Source organism: Dermacentor variabilis, chromosome 4 (genome assembly GCF_050947875.1).
Source record: "Dermacentor variabilis isolate Ectoservices chromosome 4, ASM5094787v1, whole genome shotgun sequence".
In the NCBI taxonomy this organism is placed as follows: domain Eukaryota; kingdom Metazoa; phylum Arthropoda; class Arachnida; order Ixodida; family Ixodidae; genus Dermacentor; species Dermacentor variabilis.
The window spans coordinates 148,424,404-148,452,101 of NC_134571.1; the positions used below are offsets into that span (position 1 = coordinate 148,424,404).

Here is a 27,698-nt window from a genome sequence, read left to right on the forward strand (position 1 = left end):
TGAGGCTATTACGTCATGATGCTTCCAACGACGCTGCAGCGCCTGCCTCGTGCCGCTTTCTTGAATCGCGACGTCGCGTTCCAAGCAGCGTCGGCATGGCGTTCGAACCAATAAGCACCGCTCAAATGCCTTGCCCCCTTTCCTCATTCGTCCCCCTCCAGCAACGCGGTGACAACCATGCTAGCTCTTCCCGACACAGCCAACGCAGTTTCTCTTGGTGGCCTTGACACCAGCACGCGCTCGCCTTCCTCTCCAGAACACCGAGTTGTGGGAGGAGCTGTTTCCGACATACCCTAATAGCGAGGCACCGCTACAATTCCTGCAGAATGCTTCACATTAATACGAAAATAGGGTGAGATAGGGATATATAGCGGAAAACGTAAAGTCGAACGGAAGTGCTCTCTTCACGACCGCCATGCATATGCCGGCTACAACTTCTGAAGGACACCAGTGCCAACTGTGGCGCAAACGACGGTGGCAGTCGCAGCATGGGGATATACCGTGCTTTAAAGTGGCCGATGAACTCTCGCAGCATTCGAAAGAGCAAAACTACCGCGCTTGCCACGGCCAGACGTATGTGAATTTGCTGCCTTGAACGCACCTGAAGAGCCACAGTCCGCGAAGAAACGAATCCGCTGTGCTTGGGGCGTGACACTAGATTCTACACTTGAAAAACTGCGTTAGCGGGAAGCTGCGTCGTGGCGAAGTTTTTAGTTTAGATTCTAACAGAAATATCTTAATGGGTTATGGCCTTTATCGAATGGTTCAATGAGGTCCAAAGTTCAAGGTATCGACGCGGTAAGGGCAGCGGTTCAGAAGACCTGCGAGCGAGAAGAGGAGTAACGTCAGGTGTCACGTGAAGGGCCGAAGTCAGCCCACGAGCAAGCGGCGAATAGAGTGTATTGGTGGAAGAGGAGAATTGCACAGTGGCGTCTGCGACGGAGTGGAACGGGCGACGCAGTGAACTCGTGGCACTCGCGCATGGGGTGTCAAATCGCTGGCAAGGACGTTCGTAGGAATTCATAAAAGTTTCCTTCAGAGGGCGGCGAATAATCACAGAATCATAGGAAGGCATCAGTGCTAACGCTTTACAAGCACTCTGTAGGGAAACATGAGGACCATTAGTATTTTTTGAATCGGTTAGACGGGCGTTTTGAAGTGAGGATCGCAAAGTTTGTCAGAACAATATGCTTTGGGTCACACGCTGGAATTAGGGTACACAGAAGGGGCGATATTATAACTGTCTTTTTTTTAGAGGTGGGTGGGGGATGAGGTTTACGTTTTGCGTAGCGCCTGCGGCGCCAATACTGCTAAAAAGACGTAGAAATAAAAAAAAAATAAGGAGGATAACCTTAATGCAGTGCTCGAATGCACCTTCTTTACTATATAGTTTCAGAGTCATGAGTATACTGCTGCACTGCGGTTAACCGCAGCATAAGCGGCTATACGAATTACGCTAGTTTTCAATCACACAAGTCCAGTTTGGTTATCGAAACACACTGAACATGTTCGGTGACTAAACAAAAGGTATTTAAACTTGAACGCAGCTCTCACGAAATGATTGCGTAGCACAACATCGCAGAGTTATTTCGGTGAGTGACGGTGCAAGACAATTCGTGTACCACGAAGGCAGGACTGCATCTCCCCAGCGTTTCGACGGTGCAAAAAACACGACTGGTCGACAGTACGACACACAATAATTGAGATGTGTTATATTCTCTTAACATTGCACTTCCCAGTAAAAGTCTTTGGGGGTTTCTGGCTTACCGCTATAAGTGCAGCTTGTTAGGCGAGTTAGTATACAAGTCTGAGCAGGGGGATGCCCACGAATAGAATGATGATGATGATTCCCACACAATGGCACATACACACAATGGGGATTGGCCTAGAAGCGGGTGGTACATTTCAAATAAAATAAGAAAAAAATTAATAAAGAAAGGGCAATAAAAGAAATAAACAAAAGAAATAGAAGATAATGCAGGATTGCTTGAAGATGAATGAAACAAAATTGGGAATTTGCATGATAATTTTGGAAAACAGGAAAAAAATCCGAGAAGATGGCAAAGACTAAGTTCTAAGGGCGTTGGACTTGCAACTAACTTTATTTCATTTAAATGTCTTCAACAGGCCGAACGGTTGCGAGCGCCCTACTTTCAACTTAATATTTGCTTTTCTTTTGGTTCCCTCTGCCGTTATCCTATTCTGTTCGCTGGCCTCCCCCTACTCAGCCATACTGCTACGCTTGGTAATGTGCACTGTGCGTGGATTTTTACACTTTTATAGCATAATCATGTGGTCGTTTGAGAGCGCTCTGGCTAAGTTACGAAGGAAAATGAAACCATCCCTACGACTGCATTACCTGAACAACCAGGTATAGAAGTGACGATTCGACTTCCCTATCAGTTAAATTTAGTTAAGTAGCGCTTAGTTGATGTCTTACATGAACTTCAAGGTAATAGTTCTGCGGAAACCCGCGAGTTCGAGATAAGTAATTGAAGGGAAAAGGAGACATCCACCTAATCGTAGCAATTGCTACAGAGGAAACACACACGGGTTCCTCGAAAGCAAGACCTCGCAGTTGAAGAAAAATTCGTCCTGGTCCGGGGCTCGAACCCGGCACCACCGGCTTTCCGGGGCAGCCGCTCTGTCATCTGACCTAACCAGGCGGCTGGCAGGTTAGGTCAGACACAACAACACGAAGCAACTGGAAGAGTTTGAAGTAATAGTTCAGAGGAAACCCGCAAGGTGGAGAGAATTAACGTGAAAATGAGACATACACCCAATTGTAGCAATAGCTACTTTTCCCTTTAATTACTTTTCCCCACCTTGCGGGTTTTTGCTTGACTATTACTTCAAACTCTTGCTTTTGCTTGGAGTTGTTGATCATTAGACTTCGCCCTGCCATCTGCTAGCCACCTGGTTAGCTCAGGTGGTAGAGCGGCTGCCCCGGAAAGGCGGTGGTCCCGGGTTTGTGTCTCGGACTAGGACAAATTTTTCTTCAACTGCGAGGAACTCATGTGGCTTTCCTTTGTAGCAATTTCTACGATTCAGTGGATTTCTCGTTTTCCCTTTAATTACATCAACTTGCACCGCTGCCAGAGCTATCTCAAACGACCACATTAATATGCCATTAATATGCAGCACTTGCTTCCCATTCTACCAGGAATATATCGGTGTCGTTCAGTCGTGCTTTACCCTTATCTGAGCAGGTTGTAAGCAAGATATCTGTTAGCGCATATTTGGGAGTGACTTGGCAATAAAGTACACAAGTTCTAGCAATACAATATACATATTCATGTTTACACTTAATCGAAATGACTAATGCGGGCTGTATCACAAACACAAATACACATTTAGCCTACAAGTACAGTTATTAAGACGATCTGCTGTTTATTCACAAACCGGGATGTCTCTTCACTAAGATCGAGGCACGGTTTGGAAGATGGCGTAGCTAGTAGCGCCGATAAACCCGATCCCATCGATAGGTTAAACAAGAGGCATTTCAGTAACACTGACTTACCCGCCGTGGTTGCTTAGTGGCTTTGGCGTTGTGCAAATCCGCATTTCGATGGGGGCGAAATGCAAAAAACACCAGTGCGCCACGCATTGTAATCACGTTAAAAGAACCCCAGGTGGACAAAATTAAACCGCGTTATGGTGCGTTTCATAAACATATAGTAGTTTTGGCACGTCAAACTCTAGGATTTCATTGAACTTTTAACACTGACTTGAGCTGCGAGATTCATGCTACAAGTGAAGAATCAAGTCTGCTCTCGTGTTCACCCACGCACTGCTTCCTTTTATTGGCTCGCACAGCACTTGCGATAGAAACAACACAGCATTTGGTGGCAAACCTTGTCATTTGTGGCAACAGCGTTTGCACGTGCCGTCCTGTCAGGCGTGGCACTATAGGTTACGAACTACAAGGAAGCAAGGTGCGAAGATGTCGTCTGTGACCTTATTGCGCAATATCGCCCACTTGCTTACGCAGCCCACGCGTTAACGGGAGATTCGCGCTGTTCCGGTAGCGCACCGTCATCGGCTAAACCGCAGACCTTCGTGAACCGTCCAACTCAGGTTTTGTGCAACAAAGGTAACCACGAAACTTACTACGTCGCACAAAAGTCTCCACAGCAGCCTTTCAAGGTCGGTATTTCACGAAATTATAATAACTATGCGACAAGGGCGAAACAGTTTGAGCACGCGGGCACCATAGAGTCACAGACGCGGGAAAACTATAAGGGCCAAAATGTTGCAAAATAACTCGAGTTTACCACAGAAACAAAGCGGTCTGTTTGGTCCTCGGCACGCAACACGCAGCGACGTATATTCAGACTTGCAGATCCGGTCACCGCCTTTTCGTCGCCGGGCAGCAGAGATTCCGTGCAAAGTTTTTTTTTTTTTTTTTTGGCTTGCACGCATAAGCAAGCTTGCCTGTGCGGCCACTGTGCAGTGTTTGAAGGCATGACGCGACGCAGGGAGCGTGACCGGTGGCACGCATCAGTCGGAAAATCTAGCGCACGCTGGAGATGGTGCTCGAGTGTGGAAAGGTGGGTGCCTGGTCGCGCTGGGGCTGGCAACCGCGAATCGGCGCCTCGGTTGTGCTCTTTCGGCAGAACGCGCAAGCAACACCAGGGTCAGGAAAAAGGAGCCACTTGCATAGCATAGAGCTTCCCGCTGAAATCATGAGGGGTAATTGCGGTGCTGCGACGCTCAGCTACCGTAGGAATGACGGTTAGTACCTGGAACTGTCTAGTCTTAGTTCTTGCAGGGTTACTTGTGGCACATTATCTTTCTGAATTTCCAAGCACTCGCAGTTTTATAAACGCAATGAAGCTATTAGTTCTTGTGGACATGGCTAATCATTGCGAATTGTTTCATATATAACGCGGTAGTTTGTTTCAGTCAATCTGCAAAGTCACAAAGCCGTTTGCAGCCAGAGCGACCCCGTTTATGCGAATCCGTGCGCTAACCATCATTCCCATGCCGGCTGAATCGTCATACTTTCAACTTCCGTAGAGACTAGCGCCAGGATTTCGTCTTATCGTTTTTGTAAAAAACCATGACTTGCCTAGCATTTGCAGCGATCTTACATATGCGCGTTTAATTTATTAGAGAAAAGGATCAGCTGCAGCCTAGCTGCAGGTGTCAGCACCTCTTTAAAGGGACACTAAATAGTGCACAGAGATGTTTTAGGCACTTAAAAGTATCATTTCAAAGCTTTGACTTCATTCATTAGGCGGGAAAGATATTATTGCAAGTGGAGAAAATGGTCCAACTTTCTTCAATTCCGAACCCGAAGCCTGGGTACTTCTACGTCATGTGAGACGTCATGGTTTGCGATGTGTGTTTTTTTTTAATTGCGACAGCAAATATATGGATAATCCAGGCGCGTTCTCGCCATCGCCGTGATGTTTCGTATAAAATCCACGGGCGATGACACTGTCGTCGCGCGTCGTGTGCTGTGTGTGAAAACACGCGAGGGCAGCCGACGATCGCGGCTCAATCTGGCGCGCGCAAAGGAGGAAAGCGGAGGGCAAACGCGCCGTCTTCCGTCGCGCGATAGGCCGCGGGGAAATGGGAGGGAGGGAGGGATGGGGGAGGCGACGTTGTCCTCTGGCAACAACTGCGTATTTCGCGACCGGGCGCAAGGGGAACTGGCGATCGCAGCTCAACCTCACGCGCGATAGGGAGGAAAGCGTGGAGGCAGCGAGAGAGGAAGGGTGGGCAGCTTAGACTCCGTCAACAAGTGCGTACTTTACAGGGTCGCGCACGGCCGCGCGCGCCGTATCTTGAAAGGGATCTACAGAAGTTTACACGACCGATAAAGCTACTGTCCGTACTTCGTTAGCCGTCTACCTATTTGCTATCGCAATCGATGCTTCGCTTTTCGGAAGAAACAGCGATCTTTTTTTGGGTTGCTTGGGCGCCGTAGATGCTCTCGAAACTTTCTTTGTCGTGTTTCTGATTCCTGTAGAGTACGATTCCGTTAGTAGTTTTTACCGGTGAGCAATTTACTAGATCCGAGCAGACAATGTAAATATCTGTGACGTCATGGAGTGCCAGTGCAGAAACTCTACGGTGGCGTGGTTACTCGTATTTAGGTTTTTGCGCGCTTTCCTGGCGCACGAAATCTCTCCTTAAGGAAAGAGTGGTCGCCTTAGTCTTGCATATCTGCAATTTGCTGGTACAGCTGAACGAAGCTGTGCCTCCGCAACTCTTATCTAGAACACGGGAATGGAGATATTGTTTTTTACAGCAACCGTTGTACCGCTTATCATGAAATTCCTTGCATTTAAATATAGAGCTTTAACCAGCTATATGCACTTGATTATTTATTTAGAGCCATTAATTTTTAACAAATATTCGAGAGTATCTCAAAGTTGAAAAAAAGAGAGAAAAACTTTACAATCAAGCTGACAATTATCTAAAGATCAGCAAATAAAACGACATAACAATTCTGTAAATCGCACCCATTGGGACAACTAAACTGGACAATTTCGGTGTATTATACACCAGTCAGATATATACCACTAATATGTGAGCAGGGCTTTCGCGAAACCGTCGTAAGCATTGTAGCAAAATTAATTAAAGCTGTTGCTCAAAGCGACGAAGGGGCAGGACTTAAGCCAGAAAAAAAGCACAACACCTAAACGCAAGTGGGTTTTGTTTACTCGCTTATATATAAGCCCTGTCCCTTTGTCGCTTTGCGCAACAGTTTTAATTATGTTTAACCAACTAGCCCACTACAGAATCTTCCTTAATTGCATTGTAGCAATTTCATGTAAGCTGTAAACCTATATATATATCACGTTTGTTAGCTTTATATACTGCAGCAGATGCATTAAGCAAAATTGCAATGACTGTTCTTGGTGCAGAGTTACGGCTTTGTAAAACTTGGTGCCTCAGTTTTTTTTTAATTGACCGAAATTCGGATATTCTTGCACAACATTCAATGCTGTAAATGATAATTTTTCTTCGTAAACTGGTAGAATCAAGATTATTTTTCTTAAATGCAACAAGTTTTATACGAATCGGTTTAGCAGCTGCCTAATTGGTGCATTTATGCTGCACGCTCAATTTCGTCGACGTTGAGGTATATGGGTATGTTTCGGGCGGGAAGGGAGAAAGGGGGGGGGGAGGTGTTCTCGAACGGGAATTTCAACAGTAGTCATGTCACGACAACACGGTAACAGTGGTCGCCTAATATTTCCACGACGCCATACAGAGGTTTCTTTCTTACGTCTGCAAGAACACAAAAAGTCGGACACAACCTAGCTGTCAACATACGCTAAAATGAATGCGTAGCGAACCGTTTTCAAGTATGTGCGCCACAACTTTGTCCAAATACATCTTCACTGCTTTTAGAGACGTCGACTTACGATCATAGGCTCAACTTCAAATCAACGTCAAGCATTATCTAGTACTATTTCCCAAGCGCAGCAAGAGAGTTCCCTGAGAGGCTAGTTGGTACACTGTTCTTGAAAAATAATTGCTTGTGCTGCGCGAATAGACACGACAAATAAGAAAGCAAAGACATCGAGGTGTGTTATGCAAGGGTTCTTTTCATTCGATTCTGATAATGTCTTATCATCGTTCCCGCTTGTTAGTCGCTCGGCGACAGCGGTGGCAGCGAGGGGGGGGGGGGAGGGGAGGGGGCTTGTGCGATCGAATGACGCAGCGCAATAAGAATGGAAATGAAAAGAATCCGTTACATAGTGAACCGGCCCCGCGTACGTCGTCAGCACCTGTATTCATCGTCTGTGTTCCTATATATGTTCTGTCTACTCGCGCTGCACAAACCCAGTTTTCAAGAACAACGTTAATCGCCCATCGCACAGCAATCTCCAGCGCAACGACGACCATGTCATATACGCGCGCTCGGCCCTCACGTCGGGGTCGGCGAATACGTCGTCGAGATCGGTGGAGCCGAGTCGCCTGGCGTGCCCTTCGATATCGAAAATGGTGTCGGGCAGCGAAGCGTCCTTGGTCTCCGGCAGCAGCGTGACCACGAACATGGCGGCCACCGTGAGCGGCACGGCGCTGACGTGAAGCAGGGGTCGCTCCAGGCACAGCTCGAGCAGCAGCGGCGACGCCGTGGCGCAGACGCCGCCAGCGAAGTAGACGCTGCCCAGACCCGTGGCCCTGGTCGAGGTCGGGTACAGCTCGAGGCAGTACACGCACACCATGGTCAGGTTGGCCAGGATGGAGTTGAGCAGCAGCTCCCTGCGTACGAAGCGGCGGCAGCACGCGTCCGTAACGTTAGAAAGCTTCAGCGAAGCTTAGAACAGACCATGGAAGACTGAGGTCCCCAGATAATATTCTTTAAAAGAACTAAGGTAGTGACAACCTTTGAAGCACTGTCGTTCGCCACGTTCTCTGTGGCGACATGTCCTTATGAAACGGGCGCGAAAAATAACATCGACGGTACTGCTCACGTTGTATTGGAGATTAGACGCGAAAAAAATGGGCGAGTGGGTATGGAAGCATGGTTAATTCGGAGCGTGAAGAACTAGGACACAAGCAAGGGCACAAGCAATAAGACACAGCGCTGACTGGCAACTGAAGGTTTATTCAAAAGGTTAGCTACATTGAAGACGGGATATGTCACACGTCATCAAAAAGAGCAGGTAAGAAAAAAAATTTTGGTGTTACAGACACCATCTAGAAAACCCACTTCAGTATCACGAAGCGCTACAGAGGCGCGGCTGACGCACCCCTTCCACTTCTTATTTATCTCGTGAACTTCTACAACCTCTTTTGTCGTTTGATCTTAAGGCTAGTTATATTTTTTCAGGCTGCGGTATACACTTATCATGCAGATTGCAGTTTCCTATATGCATTGCGAGATGACTGTGGTCAGTCCCTTTTGTGGGATCAACATGCTTTTTCGGCCTGGTGTAGACAACCGCCTATTTGGCCAACGTATGTATGCTCACACGAGAAAGGAACAGAATTCACTACAGAACTTGAGCAAGAAACGAATTTGTTTACATGGCTAACACTACAGCAGGACCGATTGTTTCATCTGTAGTGCAGCTGTGCAAGCTTTCACGACGCCAACGCACGGTCGAACAAATGCTACCGAGCTTGTTCTTCGTCGAGAACACGAATTTTGCGCCGTAGCGAGAAGCAATCTTTTTCAGCCTGTGCGACAAGCCGTGGACTTACGGGACGACGGACAACTTATTCTCGGTCCCCACAGTTTTGTGTGTTCCCATATTTACTCTCGGATTCTTTAACCCGCCGAGCATTTTTCCCCCGACGCAGGTATGACCAAAAAAGTTGTTCTCTCTCTCTCTCTTTCTTGCGATAATTTGGCGTGTTCTCGCATAGAAGAAGGAAAGAACTATGAGGGAGCATTGCGCAAAACGGTTGAAGACAAACGTATCAGCCCAACACGTGATTGTCATGTCAGAGCACGTGGTTTTCAGTGCTTCCGCACAGCAGGCAGAGCCACGGCCGGACGGCAGAGCGACTGAACACACGCTGCATCGACTAAAAGCTGACGGGAACAAAGCATTCTCGACCAATACGCCAAGTCCCAGATGTCTCGTGTGGGTCCGAGTATTCGACGCAAGAAAGCGAAGAGTACGGCTTCATGGAGAGTTGGCTTGCCAAGGCGGGCTGAGCGACGCAATGCTCTCTCCGTGTTTATTTCCTTCCTCCATGTGTGCACACCCGCCATGTTTGTTTACAAGGTATGACGCAATGCAGAGCTGATGTGTTTCGGATTTGGCTTCCGGTTGTTGTGGTTGACGGATTCGGCAATTTTTCTTCAATTTCTAGCCGGTTCCGCTTCGTTGGAATTCAAGTCGAACAGGATCACAGTAAGTGCCAGTGCGATGTATACCGTTACAACAACGGATCCAAAACTTAACGCTCACTATCTGGCTCGTACCATCGGCCTCTGTGTGCGCAGGTGCGAGAGAGATTTGCAAAGGCGAGAAATGCGCCTCGTTTTACTTTTGTCACCAGGTACGCGAGCGCGGATCAAGAAAAGCTTTTAGCAATACAGTTAAAAACTAATTCAATTTTGGGTGGCCTACCTTAATATAAATGTTATAAAGCCAATGAATGAAATATGTTTTATAAAATGGCATGAGTCTTAAATGCGTCTTCGAACAGATGTGCTTCAGTATATTGCACCGCAATTAAAGACTATCTTGCGGTGAAGCCTTCTGCCTTAACTTATTGCGCTGAAGCATGCTGATAGTTGCAAGTTGAAACTGGCATGCAGTGGATCATACTAAATGTGGAAAAGGAAAACCAGTTCCATAATATTACATTACGTCCTTAATTATTTTGAATCATTCGCGCACGCATTGGATTGGCACGACCAGTCACGGCTAGTGGACTAACTCGGCCCGCATCTACCCGCACCTCTGCCTATTACCAAGTGCCTCGTGCTGCGCTGTTTTCAGTTGGAGTGTTCGTCTGAGCTGTTACGCACACATATTTTATTAATGATTTTGGAGCAATGTTGACAGTAATGTAGAACCCATGTTTCTTGTTAAATTTTTTGTCTTTAACTCAGTGTTCCGAGTTCACCTACTTCGCTTGCCTATAGAACGCGGCAACGCTGAGCACAGGAAATGCGTCCGAGCGTTGAGTGATCTGTCTGAAACAGCGGGGTCAAAAGAACCTGCTTCTGACTCATCGCTACCTTTATAGTTAGGAAACTCCTACTGGTAGCAGGGCGTAGCCGCTGATAGCAGCGTAGCCACTGCTTGGCCACAAGTTACAGCGAGCCAGTAGCTGACGTTACACGAGGGTGGCGTATCTGGGTACTGTTTATTGATGCAAAAATTAACATTATATAGCCCATAAAGCGGAAAATTCAGTGGCGGGGCCGGAGATGCTGCAAAAAGTCGCGTGGTCACAGCCAATAAACGGGAGGGGCGCGCCACTGGGCTCCTTCAAGCGCCACCAGATGACGCTTACTGCCGCGCATCCGCGGCAGCGGTGGCGCCGGCTATCGGGGGGAAACGAAAATTCACTGACGACTACAATACTCCCTAAGGCGAAATTTTAACGCAGCTCTATACGCGCTTTGATTTTGCGATATATTGGCTGGCGCGGAGAATCTGTCTCGTGAGGCACGTTGCAAACGGAGCACAGTACGGGGAGTTTGCCTCGCTGATTTGGAGACCGCGAAAGGCAGCTCGTGGGTGGCGCGTGGCCGCGATTCACAGTAGTCCCTGCAGACGGACCTCCGAGATGACGCGTGCTACTCTGGTGCCATCTCGTAGGCATCATCACTGCACTACGCTTTCCTTCTCACGCTTTCGGCATACCCTCCTCCTCCGCTTTCCGCCTCATGGTAACGCTGCCCCCTCCTCCAGCGCTTTCCTCCTCGCATCTTTCATACCCCTCTACGTTCCGCGCTCGCTCTTTCATCATTGGCTCGTTCGCTAGGTTACGCCGACGCTCACCGCAGGAACGTGCGCCTAAGAGCTACGTTCAAACAAAAGAACCAGAAAGCTCACCTTCGCGCATAGCGTTCGCCACAAGCGTTTCAGAGTAAAAATTACGGTTGCATAAACTGCAGTTGTCGGGAAGCGGCAACTGTGTGGCCAGTCAATATGCAGAGTTTCACTAACTTGAGTCAAATTAAAAATATGCAAATGCTACATAGCTGGACAGAGCTAAAGTAATGTAGTTTGCAGTCACTTAGACATACCCAGACTATATGTCTACATACCGCCGAATTAGATCATTATTCTGAATAATTTAAACAACTTCTCAATTATTATAATTAGATTAAAAGTGCAATGATAAAATTGTAGAGCAACATGAAAAGCCTCCAACACAGCTTTCTGCTGCTCAATACGGGCTACATATGTTTTCCGTGCATGAGAGTGCCTCGAATGGCCAGTCGCGCGGCAGTTTTGCGTGTGTTCGCGGGCTTTTTTCACGCTCAGAAAAACGCTTTTATTTAGCACGTATTGAGCAACAGAAAGCTGTGTCGGGAGTTTTTCGTGTTGCCCTGTAATATTATCGTCGGCACTTTTAGTATAATTGTAATAATTGAAAAGTTGAGTAATTTATTAAGACTAGTTATCAAATTAGGCGGAATGCAAAAATATTCCGAGTATCTTCAATCCTCCTTAGACAAGCTTACCTTGGTTCGGTCCACCTACGTGGTATTGACACATATTTATAGTTGTGCTCAAGTTACGTGAAACACGGCCGCACGTCGGGGGGCTGCTACTCGGTGCGGTGATTTCGGCGAGGTCTCTCGCGCGCTCCAATGGACGAACCTTCAACTTCGACTTCTCGGTAAGTAGCTGTACCCGGCTCTTTCAGACATCGACGATAGTAAGCGAACGATGTCGAGGAGTCATCGGATAGATGTCGCAATGCTTTCGCATTCATCCAAGTATCCTTTAATTTTTTTTTTTTTGCAGCTACAGTCCTTTCGCGCCTTGAGGGCGTTATAGGGAGTCGAACCATTATCAAAATGCAGGTCTCAACGAGAAAGGAAGCGAGAATTAGTCGCATAGTAGGTAAAGTTAATGGTACGGGCGCAATTAGCGCCAATGTAGTCAGAAATACACACATGCACTACGCTCCTGTAAAGGGTGCACCGCCGTAAATATAGACGTAGTGAGACAAAGCCGCCGTACGGCACGTTTTTTGGGAAATGGAGGTGAGTTTGTCTGGTCTAAGCAGGGCTCACGCCGGGCAATGGTATCTATAAGGCGGCTTTGCTGGTGAGCACCAGAAGAGATAATTTCTCGCAGAGTAGGTAATGTTTACGGTACGGGCGTAATTAACGCCAATGCAGTCGAAAACAACCCCTTTGCACTACGCTCCTGTAAAAGATGCAACACCGTAGATATAGACGTAGTGAGACAAAGCCGCCGTACGGCACATTTTTGGGAAATGGAGGTGAGTTTGTCTGGTCTAAGCAGGGCTCACGCCGGGCAATGGTAACTTGAAGGCGGCTTTGCCGGTGACCACCAGACGAGATAATTTCTCGCAGAGTAGGTAAAGTTAACGGTACGGACTCAACTGGCACCAATATAGTCGAAAATTAACCCCACTGAGCATAGACTGCCCTATGTCTGGGATCGGCCCAACTGGTAAAAACGAAAAAAAGGGGTTAACGAAGTGTCGACGCTTAAAAATTGGCAGCTTATATATATATATATATATATATATATATATATATATATATATATATATATATATATATATATATATATATATATATATATATATATATATATATATATATATATCTATATATATATATATATATATTTAGAGATATATAGAAATAGAATGATTTCAGGCCTTCTAGTGCACGTAGGACAAAAAATTAGGCGTCTTAGTTAAGCTTGGAACGAAAAAGACGCACAAAGTTTGCGTACAACTATGTACGGAGAAGTTAAAACGCGTAATTCTCACAAAATATGGCGAAATAAATTTAGTCCACATGTCCTCTTTCACACAAAGCGCGCCTGAACAGGAACCAGAACTGTAGCTTTATTCAACAAACAGGCGATTTGTGGCGTTCTGCTAAACCTAAACCAACGAAAAAGGACACTGGCCCGCTGGATACCGAGAATGCCTGCGAAGTCGTTTTAACCTTGTGGTTGGAAGACGTCTTCGTATCGTAAACGCGTAAAAAGCCAAAAATTTTGGACAGCAATCTCTCCAGGATTGGCCCATATTTTTTGTAGAGCCACACTACCGGTTTCGGTTTTAGGCGCAGGGTGTGTGAACGGGAACATGTGGATTTATTTCGCCATTACGCGATGTAACTTCACCGTATATAGTTGTACGCAAACTTTGTGCGTCTTTTTCGTTCCAAGCTTAACTCAGACGCCTATTTTCTTGTCCTACGTGCACTAGAAGGCCTGAAATCATCTAATTTTACAAGATGACAATGGTCAGAAACTCGGTCCCCACGAGCCCCCAAATCAACCTGAAGTCGCCAAAGAAGACCTTCTCTTCAAAAAGAAAAAGAAGAAACACTCAAAATGAGCCAGGCTGAAACGCCGACCGACGTGTTGTGCAGTGAAGGCGACACAAAGAGATGCTCCGCGCAACCTTGTGATTGAGCAGTTCCAAAATTTTTTTCTCGCCTAAAACAAAAAAAATGTTCCGTTAGATCTTTCTACATAGATAGGCAGCAAAGCATACTATGCGTTGCCTACTAAGCCATATTTTTACTTGGAACGCTACGATGTGAAAACGAAGCCACAAATTGAGTCAGAACGTAATTTTTTTCATGTTTGCCATGACATTAGGTAAAAGTTCAGGTTTTATTTCCTATCAGAGTATATTTATCATCTAGTATACACAGATACCAAGCCCATATTTTGAATATATTCCTCATGGAAATGTGCTAGTTTAGCGATCTGGCAAGAATTTTGTAGCCAGCTGCGCAATACCTCCGTAAGTTCAAACCGGAAGGAGCAAGCAGAACGTGCTCTCAATTCCAGGAATCAAAGACCAAATGAAAGTGTCGCCATGTTCGTTGAAAACATGTCGCGGCTGTTCCGGCGCGCTTATCCCGGAATGACAGAAGAAAAGAAAGTACGCTCGTTGACGCGGGGCATGAAAGAGCATTCGTTCGCAGGTCTAGTGCGCAACCCACCCGATACCGTAGCCGAATTCCTCAACGGCGCAACCACGATGGGGCGTATGCTACGGCAGCGGTCATCGCAGTACGAGCGCTCAAGGAACTTGACATCTTTCTCGTCGTCCATGGCCACCCCTGATTTGACGACCCTCAGGGAGCTCGTGCGCAGTGTTGTACGCGAGGAGCTGCAACAAGTTCATGGAATGTGTGTCCTCAATCCCACGTGTCTGCTTTAAGTGATGTGGTTCGCGAAGAGGTCAGGAAGCTGGTACAACCACTGGTCGCGCCGCCAGTCGCAGTCCCTCTCCTGACGTGCGCCGAGGCATTAAGATCTCCTATGCCAGCAGTCGGGTATCCGGCCCACCCACCCGCACAATAGACGGCACAGCATTTCTCGAGCTCTCAGTACCTTTCCAGCCCTCAGCCTTCCGCAAGCCCAAGTCTCATCATCATCATCATCATCATCATCATCAGCCTGGTTACGCCCACTGCAGGGCAAAGGCCTCTCCCATACTTCTCCAACAACCCCGGTCATGTACTAATTGTGGCCATGCCGTCCCTGCAAACTTCTTAATCTCATCCGCCCACCTAACTTTCTGCCGCCCCCTGCTACGCTTCCCTTCCCTTGGGATCCAGTCCGTAACCCTTAATGACCATCGGTTATCTTCCCTCCTCATTACATGTCCTGCCCATGCCCATTTCTTTTTCTTGATTTCAACTAAGATGTCATTAACTCGCGTTTGTTCCCTCACCCAATCTGCTCTTTTCTTATCCCTTAACGTTACACCTATCAGGAAAGAAGCCCAAGTCTAAACGTGCGGAAATCTAGTGTAGATAATCGGCCACTCTGCAACCATTATGGTGTAGCAGGTCACCTATACTGCGACTGCACATACCGCCAGATGGGCCTTCCTGGGTTTCGCCCAGACGCCCATCGACCCAGTGATGGTGAGCGCCCCCGAGCTATTGTCGAGTACTTGGTGATCCAGCAGTCCCCTCCGCGGCACCAGTACCGCTCTCCATCTCCTTGAGATTCTACTTCACCTGTCCAACACTTGCCGTTCGCTCATGGCATTGAGGGCAGATCCATTAGGTCCCCAAGCCCACGCCGAGGAATCTAGGAGCACCAACCTCCGGGTGTGGGGCCGTTGTTGACGGATCTATACAACATCTTCCTCCCCGATACGCCAGCTGACCGCCAACGATTCTCTTTCACCGCCACATGCCGTCGAATATAAAAGTATTTCCGCAGACACCCTCATTCAAGTCGACAACTACACGGTCACTGCCCTCGTAGACACTGGCGCGGATTATTATGTTATGAGTTCCGAACTAGCTGCTGAACTGAGAAAAGTCACGACGCCATGGCGCAGACCAAGCCTTCGGAGAGCAGGTGGTCATCTCTTGACGCCGACTGGGAGATGAACTGCCAGGCTCCAAATCCGTTAGTAAACGTACGTGCTTCATTTATCGTGTTGCGCGAGTGCTCGCGGAAAGTCATCCTTCGGATAGATTTTCTTCGCGAGCACTGTGCCATTATCGATCTTCGGGAGCTGATTATAACGTTTTCTGGCAACTATACCATGGTACTGAAAGATAGTAACACGCGCAAGATAGCACTGCGTGTTGTTGATGACCCTGTAACACTCCGGCCGTAAACTTGTATGTTCGTAACTGCTGAAAGCGACTGCGACCATAATAGTAGCGGTGTCGCTGAAGGAAACCTGTCGGTGCTCTTGGCTCGGCAAGTCTCTGTCACCAGCGGCATTATTCAACTGAACCATCGAATGACTGTGCTTTTAGTGACGAACTTCAGCGGCGAGTACCAACACCTGGCAAAGCGAACGGCAATTTGCTCACTTTGAATACATTAGCGATGCAACAGGTCCTACCCTTGCTGAGCTTTCTGCAACCGCCAATAGTGACACCGTGATAGTGCAGTCGATGTAAATCCTGAGCTGTCAGCCACACAGAAAGAGCGAATACGAAGTATTTTATGCATGTTAAATGATTGTTTCGCGTCCACGTCAAAAGTAACAGACCCCCTTCGCGAAGCACCGTATCATAACGGGCCCGACCGAACGTCGCGTGCGTCAGCACGCCTACTGCGTGTCACAAAAGGAGCAAGAAGCGATTCGGTGTCAAGTGATGAAAATGCTTGACGACGACGCAATTCAACCCTCAACCAGCCCATGGGCTTCGCCCCGTGGTACTTGTCAAGAAGAAGGATGGCACTCTTCGGTTTTGTGTGGATTACCGCAAAGTGAACAGGGCGACGAAAAATATGTCTACTCGCTTCGCCGCACAGATGAATGTCTAGACCATCTTCGACATGCCCGACACTTCTCCTCAATAGATTTACGAAACGGATACTGGCACATAGAAGTTGATGTAGGAGATCGCGAAAAGATTGCTTTCGTAACTCCTGAAGGCCTGTGCGAACTTAAGGTACTGCCCTTCGGATTATGCTCAGCTGCCGCGACCTTTCAAATGATGATGGACACCGTGCTGTCAGGTATTAAGTGGGAATCATGTCTCTTCTCTTTACTCGACGTCGTTGTTTTTCCTCGGACATTTGAACAACACTTGCAGCGACATTAGTCCGTGCTCCTTGCAATTCGATCTGCAGGCCTGCCGTGAAAACGTGAGAAATGCCATGTTGGTTATCAGGAACTCAAGTTCCTTGGCCACGTTGTTAGTAATGAAGGTGTTCGGGCAGACCCAGAAAAGTGTACGGCTGTTGCCGCAATTCCACCGCCAGTCAAGAAACGTGACGTGTGACGCTTTTTGGGATTCTGCTCATACTACAGACGCTTTGTGGAGAATTTTTTCAAGATCGCAGAACCCCTCACTCGTTCAACAAAGGAGGATACCCCGTTTGTTTGGGGCCCGCAGCAGAGAGCCACCTTCTCAGAGCTTCAGCGGCGCCTCCAGACACTGCCCCAACCTGGGCACTTTCGTGAAGATGCCGCCACTGAACTGCACACTGATGCTAGCAAGATCGGCCTCGGTGCAGTCTTCGTGCAGTGGCAAGATGTAGTTGAACGTGCTATTGCTTACGCTAACCGACCTTAACCTCTGGAGAAAGAAACTACTCTACCACTGAAAAGGAATGCTTAGCTGTCGTCTGGGTGATCGCTAAGTTTCGGCTATATTTATACGGTCGTCCGTTCAGAGTCATACCATTTCTTGGCTAGCCAATCTCAAAGACCCTTGAAGACGTCTTGACAGGTGGAGCCTTAGTCTTCAAAATTTTGATGTAACAATCGTCTTCAAATCCTGCCGGAGGCACACTGACGCTGACTGTCTTTCGCGCGCTCCACTTGCAGCGGTGTCGCGTTATGCTGATAATGATGGTCGTTTGCTTTGCACTGTCGATATATCTGACTTAGCTCGGCAACAGTGGGGCGATTTAGAACTCGGGCAACTTATCGACTATCTTGAAGGCTGAAGGTCGCATCCTCCACGGGCATTCACACGTTCACCATCTTTGTTTTGTCTCTGCAACATTGTCTTGTATAAAAAGAATTTCTACCCATCAGTGATTGGACATCTCCTTCTCGTTCCGTCCTCGCTACGTACCGATATTCTGCCTGCCTGCCACGATGCGCCCTCTTTAGGCCATTTGGCATTCACGCGTACCTTGGCCCTAATTCGACAACACTGCTACTGGCCTAAGCTTGCTGACGAAGTAATGCATTACGTGAAAACTTGCCGCGACTGCCAGCGCCGAAAGACTCCACCTCAGCGCCCAGCCGGTTTCATGAAGCCTGTTTAATCACTCGCAGACGCAGCTCACAAGCTTGCACGCGAGCGAATCCAGAATCAGCAATTCATAGACTCCCAGAGATATAACGCTCCATTTTCTTTTGCATTCCACAGCTTGGTGAAACGACAGCCATGCGACACCCCCCTGCAGGGCGACGTAAATCCGGCCGGGTTGGTCAGACATTGCAGTATCCGATGCGACGGTTCGGCACGATAGAGACAACTCGGATGCGACACCGATCTGCCACCTTTTACGGCGGAAGGTATGCTAGATCACACACGGTGTCCATGACTGATAACCAAAACAGGACCAATGAACGAAAATCGAGGCAGAAAAAGCGCTTTCCGTTCGTCTGTTATGCTAGTGCTGTACGCCACGAACGTTTACCTAATATTCAACTCTGCTGCATGCCGCATGCCAAGCTTGTATTTTAGGTTTAGCAAACAGCACCGCTACTGGGGGGCTATTCTGTGATAGGTGCTCGTGTGCTGTATGCAGGGGGCTGTGCATTTGGGGAGCCATATTTTGTAGACACTTCATTATTTGTTTTCTTTATTAATGCCCATTTTCACTGCCTCGAATTTATTCCGCGCCCCTGGTACTGTTGCGATCGGTAATTTGACAGGACCGACAATAATAAATGAAGAATTCGAGGAAAATAATCCTTATGTAGTATACAGCCAAAGAGACGCCCTTCTTCCACTTGCAAGCGGAGAGTTCACGCGTTAGTGTCGTCGCAGAGAAGGAAACCTGCACTCCGTTTCACGCTTAGCGTGGAAGCTACGCAAGAAGTTCGATCATAAAACGGTAGCAGGCCGCACGGTTCGTGGTGTAGTGGTTTAGGCATCCAACTGTCAAGCAAATCGGCGTGGGCTCGACACATGCGCGGAAAACATTTTAACGCGACCACGCCAAGGGCCCCATGTCGCAGAAAACCCAGCGTCCGCGCTGGCATCTGCGGAACTGAACTAATTGAATTTCTCAAAGTAAAATGCGTCAGAAAATTCGTAAAGCACAACTTACACGCAACCCACAGACATGATAGCGTCGTATTGTACTTTGAATATACCAGAACGTATAATTATATCACGTGGAAACTCAAACACAAGCCCCCTGTTGAGCTGCCATTTGAGGTCTGTCTGAATAGGAGTGGTGGGGCGCGCTCGATTCCTTGCGACGCCATCAAAGGCAGCGTTCTCAGGAAAACATTACGGTCACGTAAGCTTCAGTTGCCGGGAAGCGTGAGAAGTAGTCAGGGATCTTTGAATGCTATGGCGCTCCACTTTTAGAGGCGAAGCTTAAGCGCCCTCCCAAATTGTTTTCTTCGTTTTTTATTATTGACACTTGAATGTGTGCCTCACCTGAACTTTTCGAGTCGTCATTTGAGCGTCATACCAGATATGTCAGGCTAGATGCATGCCGCCCCAGCTTCGTGCATCTATCGGCGAGTCCGTGCCTCACTGCGCGCCAACAGCGTATGCTCGCGCCAGCATGCGAGTGAAGATGCCGTGACTAGGTGCACATGAATAACGCGGCGGAAAAACAATGAAAAGCAACACCTACTGAAATAATGTATTAGCAACCGTATAACGTATAGGACGGCTTGATACTTTTTCTAGGGTATTTTTCTTTTCATTTCATTGTAAACCTAAACAAGGAACAGTTTCACATATCTACTGGCCAAAAACACAAATGTTTGTTGGTGCCAAAAAAAAAAAAATCAGTGACGATCTAGTGGTAAATGCGATATATATATATATACAATCATGCACACTCTTCTAAGAACCCACACGCCCTCTCTACTTCTACTCCATGACCGGCTTCCCACACTTCACGCACATACATTTTCCCCCAACTTTGACACTCCTAATGCTAACGCATTAAAAGCCGCCACATCGTTGCAAGTGGTGCGCGAAACGGAGTATATATGAGACCTCGCTTTAGGATATTGCGCGCGCTCTCAAGTGTCAGTCACAGCTCTACGTACAACAAGAGAGGGAGGGAGGTAGAGAGAGAGAGAGATCGCGGGCCCCTCACCGGATCAGCGGCAGGGTGGACTCGGCGGCCGTGGCCTCGGCCACTGCCTCGGCGCAGACCAGCAGGCAGACGCACGGCAGCGCCAGGAGCAGGGCCTCGCGCCGCGTGCACTCGCGCAGCAGCTGGTCCGCGGCCACGATGCTGCAGACGCGCAGCACCGGTCGCGTCACGTCCTGCAGGCGCTCCAGGCTCAGCGCGTCTTCGTCGGCGGACGCCGGCAGGCTGTTGAGGAGCGCGAACAGCGTGAAGGCCAGCACCAGCGTGCGCGTCCGGAGCGCCCGGTCGAAAAGCAGGCCCAGGCTGCTCGCCGTGGGTTGCTTGCGGTAGCGCATCTTCCCCAGTATCCTGGAGTACTTGCGCGCTAATAAACTGCTTACCCTGCGGGAGGAAAGAAAGGGCGTCCGTGCAACTCGCTCTTGGGCTAGTGGGTCGATTCACAGTGAAGCCATTGTAGCATTGCAGCGCAAACAAAACAGGCACAAAGAACACAAGACCTGACGCCGCGGGCGCTACACTCGCAACGTATCTGTTGCATGCACCGCGCTAGCGCCTCAATGAGTTCACCCAGCGACTAGTGTTCAGGGATGAACGAGAAGACACTCAATTTTGATAATTACATTCCGAGCCTTTGTCGCCTCTTAAGTAATGCCGAAAGTACGCTATCATGAGCCATTCCGCTAAAAAAAAGAGAGAAAGAAAAATTCAATTGTTTCCCGGGGTTTAACGCCCTGAAACTGCGCACTGGGTCATGAGAGATGCCGTATAGGAGGGCTACGGATTAATTTTGACTGCGAAAATTACGTGGGCATGTGCCTCTTCTGTTTCGTTTTATCCAGTGTGCAGATTTAAAATCAGATCATTTAAATTTTATTTGCCATCAGTTGCCGGTAAGTACTAGCACGTGCACTGGGCCTGTGCACCGAGATAAGTTAAGCCCTTTTTCTGGGCATCCTAAGACGGTGAGAACTGTTTGGAAATGTCATGCCTGAATTCTGCACTGTCAAAATCGTGTGTCCGTACTTTGCAAGCTAGTTTTCTTGCGCAAGTAGAGTGACCCGAGCCCGCCTCAAGTTTTCTGACAAGTACTTCTCAGTACGTGTTCGTTTGAAATGAGAAAGGCTCTGAACGGAAGGGCCCTAAAGGATTCCGGTCACCCTAATAAGCGCAGATATGGGATGATTTCGTAGCTGTACGTGACATCACGCCGCCTCAAAGTGATTGTCACTTGGCAAGATCTTGAAGTAGTTCTTAAAAAATAACCTTGGCAACGTTTGTGCGGCCATTGAACGAAAGTCTAAAGGCCACGCTATTGATCAGGATAGTGGCTGTTCGGTAAAAAACTTTCAGCTTTGTGCCCTGTGGTGTTGGTGTTGCTCATAGGGTGTCGCTTTCCCGCGACAAGGTACACATTTGCCAGACTGGCTGCTGTGTGAAGACCACTGGCAAATGTCACTCAAATCGTAGAAGAAGAAAATGCACCAGGTCCAACGGGACGTTGGAATCTATATACAGCGAAGCTTATGAGGTAATATTCACGCGAACCTTTTCATCTCACTCAAGGATGCCCCGAACGAGGAGCTCTGCAATGCAATGCGCCTTGGAAAGCAACCCCCGTTATATGGGTTGAAAGAAGCTAGCTGGCTTTCGGCGCCATTTGTTTGCGATACCCGACCACCCCTTGGAGGCGCAGATGCGATCGTCCACGCGGTTGCCAGGTGACTGGCATGCGCAACGTGAGGCCATCTCCTCCGGTGCCCTCTCTCCCGTCTTATCGCAGCTGTCTGCGTCGCGGCTCCTTCACTCTTTCCACTAGAAGCCAATGAACCGCATGCGACGGCCTTCTCCCCTCCAGCTTCCACTACTGTGGGCGTACTGTGAGCCATCGCTCCTAGATGGCGCCACCGTCCCGTAGCCGCAGCCGCAGCCAAGCAATATAAATGCCTCGGCGTATATGTAAACGAAGGAAATACTTACTCAAGCACTCACAAAGATAACACGAAAACAAAGGGGAAGCGGAATGCAGCAACAATGAAACATAGAGCGAAGAACAAAATTAAATTTGAAGAAAGACTCAGCAATATGTTTTAAAATAAATGGGCGGCCAAAGATCACAAGTATCTGTAGAGTACCTCAAGGCGTTCACACAAAGTGGAGGAAGAGGTCAAGAAAGTTGGCAACCAAAAACAGGTTAACTGAAAGTGAGTTGTCAGGAGGAAAATGGCAGAGAGAGAGCGAATGGGATGCAAAGCATTGAAACAAACAACAACATGAAGAATTACAAAGGGAAGAAAGAAATCTGAAGGGAAAATCTTTACGATGACACAAAGGGCAGTGCCTTGCTATTTGAGGCTCGAGTTGGTTGCCTAAGAACAAAAACATACCGGAGCAAATATTGGCAACAAGATAAGGCATGTGTATGCTGCACAAAACTATCCGGAGACCGCTCAGCCCATCCTAACGGAATGCGAATGTATTCACTCAGTGAGACCGGTAAGTAACGTGCACCTTCCAGAAGCGCTTCGATTTAAAGTGGACGGAAGCATCAACCTGTCAGCAGTCGAAATAAGCAAGAGGCGTTTAGAGTATTGGTGGAAAAAATGCTGAGAAGAAATCGATACGACCGGATCCGTTACAGGCATAGGTAACGATACAAGGCAGATAGAGTAGTTTTGATGAAGAAGAAAAAAAGAAAGTTATGGAGATGTATAAAAACATGCTAGAATCAGAAACATGCACACAATGCCTGATTAAATCAAGCAGACTAGGTGACCATTTATCACCGCCCTATTTCAAAGGGAATGTCAATGAATCATCATCATCATCATCATCATCATCATCATCATCATCATCATCACCACCACCACCGAATGTGATCTACTCGGCAAGACAGCAGCACCAGGTCCGCCAAGAAAGCTTCGCTTTAAAATGGACGTTAGCTTGCGCGCTATCCAGCAACACCCCCCTGTCTCTTTTTTTGCCATCACACTCACCCTGCGGGTCCAGGGGCAAGTCGCTTTGAGAAAATTACGCCACCCACCTACGCGTGAAGTGGTGCAAGGCCGTCAGGGACGTGGGCGCCCTGCTGTCGGCGGCGGCGGCTTCGAAGAGCGCCCGCAGCCAGCGCGGCGACTCCTCGACGCAGGCGAGCACCATGACGAGCATGGCGAAGGCGCACAGGAGCACGGCGAGGCACACGGCGCGTCGGTCGAGCACCACCGCGCTCAGCAGTCGGGGCAACAGCGCGACCAGCGACACGACCATGTGCGCGAAGCACACACTCAACTGCCGCTGGCGCTGGCTGTAGCTGGCCTCGAACATCTCCACGGCCATGGCCAGGGCCCCGGCGCCCAGGGAGCCGGTGAGCAGCATGCGCGCTATGACGAAGTTGACAAAGTCCGTCGTCGAAACCGTGGCGGCGGCTGCCAGCAGCGACAGCATCAAGCTGGCCACTTCCACTGTCCTGCGCGGTTCGCAACGAGGGTTAGGGCGGACGGCCGTTTTTATGAACTAAATCTATCCACATAATTATAGTCAACAACATCGCAATAAACATGGGGCGGAGAAATATGCAAGAACGACAGGAACACATCGCGATTACGTTTTAGGATAATGGTATATTGTTTGAGATAATTGGCACCGGCTCTCGCGCATTTCTCCGTCAGTTTGCTTATTGCGTTGTTAATTATGAACCAGTATCAACTAGTAAAGTTTGTCGTTCTTCTATCAGTACGTCACTGTGGCGCACAGGCTAATCTTAAGAACAGGACATGAAGGAGGCAACGCGACACATGCATGACTAGCAATTGAAATCTCTATTTAACGTGCAGTAAATACATTTAGGAGGAATTTACACATATATAGACATTAAAAAATGCACACGCAAAAATTTTCGGGTAAGTTCAACTGCCGGCCTTTCTGCATTCCTTTACAAGTGTAAAGAATGTTGACGTGCGCAGTATTTCATTTTGTAAATTTAGGCGCAGTTTGTAGGCATAGGCTGTGCGCTACAGTAATGAACCAAACAAAGGCGACACCGTTGCTGGTGCACCCTTCTATCATATTTCGAGTACTATTATTTCCTGGCTTGACTCCGCGCTTTTGTTTTATTTATCGCTTTTTTTCAGAGGTTGTTTTACTTGGAAGCTGACCACGGGTAAATTTAAGTCTGCCGTTTTATTGTTCAACTTAATTCCGAAGCTGTTCGGAGATAAGACACGTCCGGAGTTAAAAAAAGAAAAAGGACTCATAGGGCAAATAATAAAAGCTGCTGAAGTTGGCAGCCTCAGTGCGAGGAATTCATATATAAAGCGAGGCGTGTTCTGAGGAAAGAAATTTCGTAAAATTTAAACTGGCGTTATATCCGTGCAAACACGACATATCGTCAGGCGCCCAATTACATCGATAAAGCTGCTACTTCAATTGCGAGGCTTTTCTTTCGAGGAACCCGTATGGGTTTCCTTTGTTGCTGCGAACGAGTGGATGTCTGATTTTCCTTTTAATTACTTCTCTCCACCTTGCGGGTTTCCGCAAAACTATTATGTGAAACTCTTGCTTTTGCTTCAAGTTGTTGACAAATTCGACTTCGCCCTACCATTTGCTAGCCGCCTGGTTAGCTCAGATGGTAGAGCGGCTGCCCCGGAAAGGCGGTGGTCCCGGGTTCGAGTCCCGGGACAGGACGATTTTTTCTTCAACTGCGAGGCTTTTCTTTCGAGGAACCCGTATGGGCTTCCTTTGTAGCAGTTACTACGAACGGGTGGATGTCTGATTTTCCATTTATTAATTACTTCTCTCGACCTTGCGGGTTTCCGGAGAACTATTATGTATAATCGGGAGATCGCGAGAGGCAGCGCGTAGGTGACGCATGGGCGCGAATCACAGCCGACGCCGCAAAGAGACCTCCACTCATGCAGCGCTTTGTTTACATACAGATGATGTGCACTACTCTGGCGCCATCTTGTAGCCAGCATCGCCGCAGAGTCCATCTTGCGCGGCACTACGCTTTTCTTCTCACGCTTTCGCCATTACCTCCTCATCGAGTTTCCTCCTCGCGCTCTCTTCGCTATCACCGTTTTTCATCTGCCGCTGCGCTCCGCGTTCGCTCTCATCCTTGGATGTGGTCGTCCGCTCAGTTACGAGGTACGACGCTGACTCTCGCCGCAGTAATGAATACCTAAGAGCTGCTCTTTACCATGGCGGGAGAACCCATCTCACCATGAATGGTGACGTTAATGCGATTAGCAGTGAAGCAATGTAGCGATACACCGCATTGCCGCAGAGACGCGTCGTGAGTGAGGCGTGTATGCAGCCGGCTCATCTCTGGCGCTTCGTTGTAGACATACGGCGTCATTCAACGGCGCAGCCGCGAAGTCCCTGTAACATTCAGATAAGTTTGTCTGACAATATATGACGCGGGTTAGATTCCGCCGAGCACCGGATAAATTTTAAACGGTTTTTCTTGTACCGTTGAAGAGCAACACATACTAAGTGGCACATACTAGTTTACCAAGTTGGCGTCACAGAGTTTCATTGAAGGACGGCACGTACCCAGAGGCGCATATCCAGTCACCCAAGTCGGCGTCTAAGATGTTCAATGAAGAGCAGGGTATACTCAGTGAGAAATACCCATTGACTCGAGTTAGCGCCAAGGACGTTCACTGACGAGGCATATTACCAGTGGTCATACCTTGGCCCACGTTTGTCTCAAAGAGATTCACTGAAGAGCTACACACACGGTGGTCCAACTTTACGCCTGAATCATCGAAGAGCGGCGCGTACCAAGCGGTACATAACCAGTGTTCCAAGTTGGCATCGAAGATGTTTATTAAACAGTTGCACATACCCAGAGCTACACACACCGTGACCCAAGTTGCTCCGACGGTTGGTTTCGGAGCCTGCTTCATCAGCACGAGAGGCCGATCTACTATCCATTCGACAAGGAATAACGCCCTACCAATGACCCAAGTTAGAACGAGAACGGTTAGAGAGCTAGATAGTCCACGGAAAGTGTGTTAATTACTCCAAAAACGGGCCTCTCGATTCCTCTTCTTCCATAGTGAGGGTCTCGACTCCGGCATGTTTGATGCCTTCAGTTAGCTTCCGGGATTTTATTAAGGCGAAAGCCTTAGACGGCTCACGGGACTGAAAATCCGATGTGAGGCGTTACGCCGTCCGGCGTTATGGAGAAAAAGGAAGAGAAAATAGTCTAGAGGAATTCGAAATCCCAAAGGTAATGCCGGAAGAAGTAAAGAAAGCCTTGGGAGATATGCAAAGGGGGAAGGCAGCTGGGGAGGATCAGGTAACAACAGATTTGTTGAAGGATGGTGGACAGATTGTTCTAGAGAAACTGGCCACCCTGTATACGCAATGCCTCATGACCTCGAGCGTACCGGAATCTTGGAAGAACGCTAACATAATCCTAATCCATAAGAAAGGGGACGCCAAAGACTTAAAAAATTATAGACCGATCAGCTTACTGTCCGTTGCCTACAAGCTATTTACTAAGGTAATCGCAAATAGAATCAGGAACACCTTAGACTTCTGTCAAGAAAAGGACCAGGCAGGATTCCGTAAAGGCTACTTAACAATAGATCATATTCACACTATCAATCAGGTGATAGAGAAATGTGCGGAATATAACCAACCCTTATATATAGCTTTCATTGATTACGAGAAAGCGTTTGATTCTGTGGAAACCTCAGCAGTCATGGAGGCATTGCGGAATCAGAGTGTAGACGAGCCGTATGTAAAAATACTGAAAGATATCTATAGCGGCTCCACAGCCACCGTAGTCCTCCATAAAGCAAGCAACAAAATCCCAATAAAGAAAGGCGTCAGGCAGGGACATACGATATCTCCAATGCTATTCACAGCCTGTTTACAGGAGGTATTCAGAGACCTGGATTGGGAAGAATTGGGGATAAAAGTTAATGGAGAATACCTTAGTAACTTGCGATTCGCTGATCATATTGCCTTGCTTAGTAACTCAGGGGATCAATTGCAATGCATGCTCACTGACCTAGAGAGGCAAAGCAGAAGAGTGGGTCTAAAAATTAATCTGCAGAAAACTAAAGTAATGCTTAACAGTCTCGGAAGAGAACAGCAATTTACAATAGGCAGCGAGGCACTGGAAGTCGTAAGGGAATACATCTACTTAGGGCAGGTAGTGACGGCGGATCCGGATCATGAGACGGAAATAATGAGAAGAATAAGAATGGGCTGGGGTGCGTTTGGCAGGCATTCTCAGATCATGAACAGCAGGTTGCCATTATCCCTCGAGAGAAAAGTATATAATAGCTG

At 48.0% G+C, this 27,698-nt stretch overlaps 1 protein-coding gene across 2 annotated transcripts; it reads right to left on the bottom strand.

Moving 5' to 3' along the window:
- Positions 1–4,440: 4,440 nt before the first annotated feature.
- Positions 4,441–20,799, bottom strand: LOC142578003 (uncharacterized). Of its 2 annotated transcripts, XM_075687429.1 has the most exons (3): positions 20,403–20,799; positions 7,893–8,226; positions 4,441–4,606 (listed from the first exon to the last, which is right to left on the bottom strand). In XM_075687429.1, the coding sequence occupies exons 1-3, from the start codon at positions 20,732–20,734 to the stop codon at positions 4,514–4,516; spliced, it is 759 nt and encodes a 252-aa protein (XP_075543544.1). In that variant the 5' UTR covers positions 20,735–20,799; the 3' UTR covers positions 4,441–4,513. The 2 variants fall into 2 exon arrangements, with proteins under 2 accessions (XP_075543544.1, XP_075543543.1); XM_075687428.1 differs by lacking the exon at positions 4,441–4,606 and having other exon boundaries at positions 7,621–8,226.
- Between the last annotated feature and the right edge of the window lie 6,899 nt (positions 20,800–27,698).

Bases quoted from the DNA above. Each gene is read 5' to 3' on its own strand.
- LOC142578003 (XM_075687428.1), bottom strand. From the start codon at position 20,734: ATGCGCTACCGCAAGCAACCCACGGCGAGCAGCCTGGGCCTGCTTTTC. The intron at 8,227-20,402 runs GTGAGGGGCCCG...CTTCGTACGCAG, and splicing joins TCCACCCTGCCGCTGATCCG to GGAGCTGCTGCTCAACTCCA.